At 43.4% G+C, this 9,694-nt stretch overlaps 1 protein-coding gene across 2 annotated transcripts; it reads left to right on the top strand.

Moving 5' to 3' along the window:
• The first annotated feature begins 173 nt into the window (after positions 1-173).
• Positions 174-9,401, top strand: LOC143484909 (interleukin-17 receptor D). 2 transcript variants are annotated; one of them, XM_076983966.1, is made up of 12 exons: positions 174-528; positions 1,284-1,368; positions 2,894-3,019; positions 3,962-4,080; positions 4,344-4,467; positions 4,682-4,720; positions 4,853-4,998; positions 5,270-5,344; positions 5,709-5,775; positions 5,976-6,107; positions 6,220-6,392; positions 7,917-9,401. In XM_076983966.1, exons 1-12 carry the CDS (start codon positions 412-414, stop codon positions 8,394-8,396), a joined length of 1,683 nt encoding a protein of 560 aa, XP_076840081.1. In that variant the 5' UTR covers positions 174-411; the 3' UTR covers positions 8,397-9,401. The 2 variants fall into 2 exon arrangements, with proteins under 2 accessions (XP_076840081.1, XP_076840080.1); XM_076983965.1 differs by having other exon boundaries at positions 175-528; positions 2,861-3,019; positions 7,917-9,398.
• Positions 9,402-9,694: the final 293 nt, after the last annotated feature.

Here is a 9,694-nt window from a genome sequence, read left to right as displayed (position 1 = left end):
GCTAAAACCTAAGAGTCTTGTTTTGGGTGCATTGAAGGACTTCAGTTTTACACGTGCCGAGTTCTGCTGGTATCCAGCTGGCAAAGGTCCTGGAAACGCTGACTTTTTAGCTTGGTGTCGTTCCAAGAAAGGAAAAGTTCAGCCCCTCCGAGCTGCTGGAGTAACAAGACTTGCCGTGACTGCCAGAGACACCTCCACCCCAGGCCACCACTCCCCCTGCCCTTCCTTCTTTCTCTTGCCCTCTCTTTATCTTCCCCGCCGTTCTCTCTCTCGCCTCGTTCTCGCCTCGTTCTCGTCTCGTTCTCGTCTGGCCCCACTCGTACCACGCTCGCTCCCTTCTGGGTTCACTCGGGAAACCGTCCTGCGCCCGACGGCAGCTGAAGGCCGCGACAGTGACGCAGGACGTCCAGGATGTGGCAGGGACTCCTGTCTCTCGCTTTACTGGTGTCGGTCGGCGTGCCGGTGAGATCCGAGCGGGGCAGGACGGCTTTTAGACCTCGCAACTGCACTCTGCAGTGTGTGCAGCAGGTAAGCGTGCTTCAACACGGAGATCTCCGCAACAAAAATGTTTACACGTACAATTAGATGTGCCTTTGAAGTTCATAATGATGCTCTTTGCTTTTGATAGAAGAATATTTTTGCATTACATTTTTTGGAATAAGATTACTAAGAGTTTAATGCCACTTTAAAAGTAGGATGCAAAATGTTAAAGGTTGACACTGATTTAGTGATTGTGGAAGTTCAATAGCAAAATTAGCAAAAAAGAACTTGGAAATTTAGAATTCTTGACCTTAATGCTTTTTCTTGTTTGTCCTTTGCTGGTCCTTTTAAAACACCCAGTGTAAGGACTCTCACTGTCTCCACTCTGGGCATGAACCTTGATGCTTTTTGCTTAAAGTTGCGTTAGGCAGCACACGCATGCTGATAATTGGTTTATTAAGACTGTGTGTGTACTTTTCTGGATGTGCTGTTGAACACGCAGTAATCGATTCGTTTGGGTAAACTAAACAAATATGCAATTTTCTTCCAGTCAAGTGGTCAGTGATGAACTCACTTTGGTCCTGTGGTTTGTTTATGATGAATAGTGCTTTGCTTTCATTTCATAGGCACATGTGGAATGTTTTTAAGGCTTTATGCCGATTTCACTTCATTACCTGCTGTTAGCAGTTTTGAGTGGAGGTCACAGTCCTAGAAGACAGTGATGTCCACTAGTCTTCTACTAGTGGGTCTTGGACATCTGTGTTTACCCCAACGTGACTCACGTCTATGTCCTGTATGCCAAGGGAGCCCAAGGCTGTGAGTTCTGCAGAATCAGTAAGGAGGACGTCCAGACCACACTCGGATCTGCGTCTGCTGGGCTTTTTGGAGGTAACTGACGTGAACACTGTGTGAGGTGCCAGGCTGAATGTTCAGACGTGTGCAGCAGGTGTGTGTGTGTGTGGCATGGTAGACATCTGAGCTGCTTCTCGTACTTAGCCAGATCTTTCGTGTAGATCTGGAGAAGTGTGATGAGCTTATAGTAAAGTGAGGAAAAGTGATGAGGTCTACACCCTAGACCACTACCCTGAGTGGGGCACTGCACCCTAGTCCCTTACCCTGAGTGGGGCACTGCACCCTAGTCCCTTACCCTGAGTGGGGCACTGCACCCTAGTCCCTTACCCTGAGTGGGGCACTGCACCCTAGTCCCTTACCCTGAGTGGGGCACTGCACCCTAGTCCCTTACCCTGAGTGGGGCACTGCACCCTAGACCACTACCCTGAGTGGGGCACTGCACCCTAGACCACTACCCTGAGTGGGGCACTGCACCCTAGTCCCTTACCCTGAGTGGGGCACTGCACCCTAGTCCCTTACCCTGAGTGGGGCACTGCACCCTAGACCACTACCCTGAGTGGGGCACTGCACCCTAGACCCTTACCCTGAGTGGGGCACTGCACCCTAGACCACTACCCTGAGTGGGGCACTGCACCCTAGACCCTTACCCTGAGTGGGGCACTGCACCCTAGACCACTACCCTGAGTGGGGCACTGCACCCTAGACCACTACCCTGAGTGGGGCACTGCACCCTAGACCACTACCCTGAGTGTGTTGAAGATCATGGTGTAAAGGTGTTTCATGTTTGCAGGTGAGGAAATGCAGGTCCCAGCTTCACAGGTTGGCAGTGAGTCTCAGATCTCGCTGTTTTTGGAGCACTTTGAATGGGATGACCATGTTAAAATGCTGAGCTACAATCCACAAATATCTGCCTGGCAGTGAGGTTTGTTATACATGTGATCAGCAGTTTGACCAGGTGCCCCAGGGTAGTGTGAAGTGTGTATGACATCAGCAGCTCACTCTAATTTTCTTGGGGATGGGGTTAGGGACAGGATTAATGGTGTTGTAAACCTCTAAATGATGGGGTATGAGAAGTAGATTACAGCAGCTTGATAATGGAGTCTGATGGAGGATCTTGATGATGTAGCTGCAGTCATGTTCAGAAATGACCTCCAAGGCACCTTTTCATTCTCTTCTTCACTTTTTCATTTTGGGACAAGTTTCAACTAATAGGAAATGAAATTTCTTACAAACATTTAGCACAGCGGTGTTCGTTTTAGCTCTTGATATAAAAACTCTGTTAGGCAGTGTTTACATTTCCAGGAGAGTCTTTTTAATGAGTTTAAATGCAGTAGCCTTGTTCATTATTGCTTTTCCAGGTTTCACTCATTTAATTTCCTGTTTTCCCAAAAGTTACAGCCTATAAAATCTGTGCACAAGCTGTTCTGAGTTTTTATAGTCTAACGGGACTGAGATTTCTATAACAGAGCAGTGATCCTTCATACCTGTCCATGACCTGCGGTTCTGATCATGTGACCACCTGGGCCAGGCTGTGTACCGTGGCCATGTCATTCTTTTTTAGGGCACCAGACCCCTCAGACCTGCAAGCACTACGTAGAAGCTCCGCGAAATATCAGTGTTGACTTTGTGGACAGTCAGGACCCCAGATACGACGCCGTTGTTGTGTCATGGAGTCCAAGCCATTACGGTAATCACAACAACATGTGCCTACACTGTGAGGCGTGTTGTTTGGTAAATTAAATACACATTGCTTGAATATTCAGGTTAATTGACAGTGTTTTTTCCAGATAGGCTTTTCCATTTATGTAGCCATTTATTATCAGACAACCAAGGTCTCTTTAGAGGTTGTTTCGACTGCTACAATAGAGACTCCTACAATCACCACAGCACAACTGGACAAGAAGTCCAATAATGATGTGCAATAACTTTATTCAATTCTATTCACTTATATATAAGTATTTTCTGTGTATAAGTATATTATATATATATTATATATATTATATTATATATATATCTCACTATACTATATGATTGTATTATATGATTGTATTATAATTATCATTATCTAATCATCATCATCATCACTAATTATGTTGCTCCTGGAGCCATAATTTTTCTGAAGGAAACCTCATAAAGGGATCAGTAAGGTACAAATCAATCAATCAGTCAATCAATCAATCATGCCTACAGTGTCTGGCTATTCTGTAGGCCTAAAGTGGCTAGCGTGTGTGATTATCCTTTCAGTTTAAACTCCTCCTGTACAAATCTTCACTCTATATTACACCTTCTTATTTATCCAAACGTTTAGACTGTCTGCCCTGACTGTGTGCCTCGCTCCTCTGGTGCTCGTCAATTATTCGTCAGGTTTTTTCAGTCCCATGGCCCCAAAATTAGAGACGTTACTACAATCTCAACATCTCTTCATCTCACGTTCCCTCACATTTACAGCCCAAATGAAAACAAACTTTTTTAATCCTCAACTTTCCTCCTGTAAAAAGTAGATTTTTTTTGTCCTCTGTATTGTTGGAGCAACCTCGGGCCTGAGACACACTGTGTACTGTAAATGAAACCCATTACTATTATGCTGGTGTAATGTCTGTTTCTACGGTGTCCTGTTTGTGCTCTGCAGGTATCGCCTTTCTGCAAGGTTTCCAGGTCTCTCTGCAGGCTTTAGGAGGGACGCTGGTCACCTGCCAGCTCTACCTCCTTCAAAACAACGTCTCACTCTCCGCTGTCCATGCAAAAAGGGTGCGCCGATGTAGCGCCTCACCAGGCAACACGTGCACCTTCATGACATCACGAGTTTATCACATCACTATCTGTGTCAGTGACGACATTACCCTTTAATCACAACCATGTCCTCCTGGCATTGCTGTTTCAACATATAATCATAAATCCATCAAAGTGCATTAAATAGTTAATGCGTTAACAGTTTTTGCCCCCCAAGACAAATCTTTAAACACTATTAGGATGGATGTGACCTTCTCCTCCTTTGTCTTCTGCCCCTGAAGGTGTATTATTCAGACGTGTTCTCACACCTGTCTCTGGGTGTTCAGTACACTGTCACTGTCCAGGCTCTACCTGTCCCTGAACCATGGGACAAGTTCTACAGTAGCAGACTGTTCTTCACCCGCTGTAAGGGCTTGTGTGACACACACACACACACACACACACCTAATTGAATCCGATTTCTTTTTCAGACTGCGCAGCATTAGATTTAAAATTATTTTGTAGTTTTCTCATTTAGTTGAGAAAAGCTACTTCTCACCAAAGCTACAATTATTATCACAATTATTAAATAAGTCCAGGCAAGTGACATTTAAAGTTTTTATTTTGTTACTTCTCACAGCATGCCCTGAGAAAAATGGGTTGGAACGCTGCAAAAGAGGTAAGATTCATTGTTACTGCTGATGAAAATTCTGATTTATTTTTGTTGATTTAGGCACAGACATCTTTTCTTATTGAGTGTAGTGTTCAGTATTCTCTGTGTCCTGTGTCTGTTTGTTTGCTGACTTTAAAGACTGGTATCCCAGGCATGTGGAAGTCCATCAGCAACACCAAGACATTGTGGTGACGTTCAACCTTGCGCCTGAGGACTTCGGAATCAGTCGCTATTTCTCCACATGCTTTGGAAGTGGCTCACACACCTACCAGTTCGTCCATCCTGTAGGGGTTTTACTGCACAAATCTGGCAAAAAGACCAACAGTTATCAACAACAACCATTCTATTAGTGAAAAATGTTTTGCTGTAATTCTATTATCTAGGATGAATTCTGTGAACAGATGCAAAGCACTTTGTAAGTCGCTCTGGACAAGAGCGTTGGCTAAGTGCCTTAAATGTAAATGTAAATTCTGAATAATCATAATGGGATGTTTTAATTATGACTCTGGAGATGATTTTATTTGATGTAATGGACATCTTCGTTTCTTCACGTAGGACCTCCGTATAAACCGAACGCATCACACCTTCCGATGGCTCGGTCTACACACGGGGACCAACTACACATGTGAAGTAGGTCTTAAGTTAAGGTGCTGTATCGCCTTGTGTTCTTTACAACTCTAGCACATACCCCCTCTGTTACTGTGCAGTAGTTTGAGTGATGGAGAGACTTTTTGTGTGTTTGAAGACTGTACTGACAGGACTAACATCAACCTTTTGAGTGTTTCAGTTCTTTTGTTAAAAAAAAGCGACAACTTTTGCAACAGTAGGAAAGACAGAGCACTGTCCACCATGGTTGCACATTAATCACGTTCTTATAGATAACGGGTAACTGTATTTTGCAACTCAAATGATGGGTAAAAATATGTTTTTAAATGACTATATGCTATAATGTATTAGACATTATAATATAGTTGTATTTCTCTTTTTTTTTTAGATTGCTGCAGATATTGTGGATGCAGTTAGGAAATCATTCTTTGTTGAAGTACACAATAATTCAAAAGGTAAACTAATATTAAGAATGTGTCGATTTTATTGATTAAACCTTTAGTGGTATAACTGAGTAAAAACATTTTTAATATTGTGAATGTTTTACCTTTTGAAACATGAAGTCCTCTGGATGATGAACTTTGAAATAGTGTTGTGTAATGGGATGTACTCAAGAGGTGTTCCCTCTCCCCCTACACCCCCCTCCACCCTCCAGAGGCTGCAGGTTCAGCCAGGTTGATAATCCTATGTCTCAGTCTTCCTGTAGCTGTCTCTGTGACAGCTGGCTTTGTTCTTCTCTGCCAGAAGAAACTGAGAAGACCAGCAGCGAAGCGGGAGAGAAGTCCAGGTGACTGCTGAATTTTCTCCTCCTCTCTAAATTAGTTTAAATATGCATACATGTAAGGAAACTGATATCTAAGTTGTTATATATGTTTTACAAGTATCATGTGTTCCCTCAGAGATCATCGAAGAATATTATGATAAATCCCTGGATGAGCGGCAGTTCGTTGAGCTGACCAGCCGCACCCACCCACCCCAGCTCCTGATTTGCTATTCCAGTAATGATGGCCCCGCCCACATCAGAGTAGTCTTGCACTTGGCGACCTTCCTGCAAAAGCACATGGCCACTCAGGTAAAAGCATCAGTGCAATGGTGGTTGACAAGGGAGCTTGAATTAATATATTTTAATATTAATAAGTATAACACGATAGCAGTGCTTGCTTAATTTGCATAATTTTTCAGACATAAGTAAGATCAATGGTGTGATGGGTGAGGGAGTGTAAATAAAGAAGGAATCGGTCACGCCTGTCTCAGGGAAGATGGAAGATTTAATGAATAAAGTGCATCACCACAAAACCCATGACATAATCCAAATGAAGGATACAATAACCAGCACTTAGCTGGTACAAAGACAAGACACATATGGACAGACAACCGACCCTCAGGTGTTGGGTTCCCTAATTGGCCACGCCCACCTGAGGGATTAACTCAACGTCACAACAGGACAAAATGAAATACTGCCGTTGATGATGGAGGTGGCCAGACAACTGGGTTCTTATCTAAATCAGTAAATATTGTGGTGGCAAATATTCATATTTGGTCTTTCTGTCTTCATATTTATCAGTATACGTGTATGTATTGATCGCTTTTAGTAGTGAGTAGTGCTTGTAGACTCTCTCTCTCTCTCTCTCCCCCTCTCCCTCACTGTAGTAATCTAATGGTGTATGTGAACAGCCTTAGCAAGTGGAAGGCAGACCTTCCTTAGTGTAGCCTATCTGTAGATTAGGGCGCCTGCGTCAGAAGTGACAGCTTAGAACACCTGCGTCAATAGTGATAACTTAGGACACCTGCGTCAATAGTGATAACTTAGGACACCTATGTCAAGGGTGATGGCACATCTGGTGGACCGGAGGAACAAGGAGGCCTTGGCTTGATGACCCTGGAGGGTTGAGATGGTACCTCACCTCATCGGGGCCACCAACGAGTCCCAACGTCCATAACTCATGTTACTGAATTATGATGTAATCATGTCTGTGGGGGGGGGGGGGGGGGGGCAGCTCTCTCTGACAGATGGTCTTGAGTGTATGAAGGTAAATGAAGGTAAACAAGGTTCTTATATAAGACTGTATGTAAATTAATAAATGATGATGCCATTAAAGATTTTTTAATTCCTCCAAAGCTCAGTAGTAAGTAATGAAATATGTTTAACCGTTAGTTTAGCAGCCTGTCAATGGCGTAAGAAGGGTCTGGTTTGGTCTCTTATTGGGATTCTTTTACATATAGCACTTGGGACATGCAATCTGAAAACATGGCATTCATTTTCACATAGATGATACACAGTTATACCTGTGAGCTCTGTCAGACTCAGAAACACTGAAGCCTGTGTTACTCTGTTGTGTACTGTTCTTTAACGCAAGTCTTGGTATAGGCCTATACATGTGTGTAATGTAACCATAATTCACAACAATTGCATCAATCATTCATTCATTCATTCATCATCATCATTCAGTCATTCAGTCATATAAAAACATAGCCAAAATAAGATGCATGTTAGACCTTCGCGATGCTGAGGAACATTATCGAGATAATTAATTATTGTGTATTGATAATGAGTGAGGGAGTGATGACTGACGTTTTTGACCTTGACATTACTTAGGTCCACTTGGACTTGTGGGATACCTTAGGTGTCATGGAGGAGGGGCTTGTGGGCTGGCACTGGAAGAGGATGAAGGAGAGCGACTTTGTGCTGGTCATCTGCTCCAGGGGCTTGAATCAGAAACAGCAGAGATGGAGTGAGGAGGACCCTGCGGAGAACACCTCTCCAGCCATCCTGGCCATGGTTGGGGAGGAGATCTGTCGTGCCAAAGCCCTTTGCAAGGATCTCTACAAATACATGACTGCTGTTTTCGAGTACTCGCAGGAGTGGGACGGGGCGAGCATCTTGAGCTTGGCTTCACGCTACGCTCTACCAGAAGACCTGGCTTTGCTCTTCTCTCATCTCCATGGAGTGGCGCTGCAGAAGCCGGGCACCTACCTCCAGTTAACGAACATCTCGGACAACGCGTACGCCGAACTCCCAGCCGGGGCTGCTTTGCTCCGGGCTATTCAGGACGCTAAGGTCTTGTTCACTGCTTAGTGTTCAGGAGAGGATCATGTGAAATGTGGCTACCATGTCATGGAAATAAGAAGAACCATGTGGACTGTAAATAAAAACTGTGAAGGTTATAGTCCATATCCGCACGCTGGCCGGAGAGCAGGGAGAAAGGTTACGAGAGAACGCTCCCAAAAGAGACGTAGACACGGACAAATACCAGACATGCCAGACAGACTCGTTTTATTGAGATGGTTTTTCAATAGCTGCTGCTTGTGTCACTTTGGTCAAAGGAATTTGATCTATTCATAAATAAACTGAAGTATGCAGGATGGAGAGATGAAGAGGAACCATGAGAGTTAAACAAGGGCGGGTTAGCTAGCAGGCCATGAGAACAATATTAGAATATATACATTATATTCACTTTTTGTTATAAAATCTATGTATTTAGTTGATATATCAACTAAACAACACAAATGTATTTGAATGTCACTGTTTACTCGACAGTATTGTATCCTTGTGATGTACAGTTCTTGACCCAGGAAAACATGTCAGTGGACTGTAAAGGATATTTATTTTCACTAATTAACTGATCAGTCATAAAACTGTCAAAAGGTTAACGATATAAACTTTTTGCTGTAGCATGATTTTTCCTGACGATTGTTAAAACTAAAGTAAAATGCATTATATTAAATAATCACATCAAATTGTGAATACAGAAGTTTTTTATAGATAAATTTAAGTATTCCACAGAATAAACAGCATAGGCTGTCAGAGAGCAATGGATTGCGTTGTTATGGAATGAAAAATACAGATGAGAGAGCTGTGCTGCTAACAACCCCGTACAGAACACAGTCATGAAATTTGGATTAACTCACAAAAACATTTGGACTCATGAACACTTTATCACTTTATATTATATATGAAAATATTTTCTGTAACAGTTCAATTGAACATTATTCTTCCCAGGTCACATTCCCAGGTTTACACTGTGGGCATAATAATATCCTGGCATTGTAACACTTAAGTGAAGGATAAATAATTGTCAATTGCTGATTATATCATCATAGGACCAAAATAAATGTAGACTATTTTTGTGGCTCCTTCTACAAAACAAACAGACAACGTTATTTATATTTACTGGGACTGGGAGAGGGGACTGGGCGTGGGACTGGGAGGGGGAGTGGGCTTGGGAGTGGGATTAGGACTGGGAGGGGGAGTGGGAGTGAGATTAGGACTGGGAGGGGGAGTGGAAGTGAGATTAGGACTGGGAGGGGGAGTGGGAGTGGGATTAGGACTGGGAGGGGGAGTGGGAGTGAGATTAGGACTGGGAGGGGGAGTGG

Source organism: Brachyhypopomus gauderio, chromosome 21 (genome assembly GCF_052324685.1).
Source record: "Brachyhypopomus gauderio isolate BG-103 chromosome 21, BGAUD_0.2, whole genome shotgun sequence".
NCBI classification, from domain to species: Eukaryota; Metazoa; Chordata; class Actinopteri; order Gymnotiformes; family Hypopomidae; genus Brachyhypopomus; species Brachyhypopomus gauderio.
Note: the sequence above shows the minus strand (reverse complement) of the source record. Positions and strands in the feature narration are given on the sequence as shown.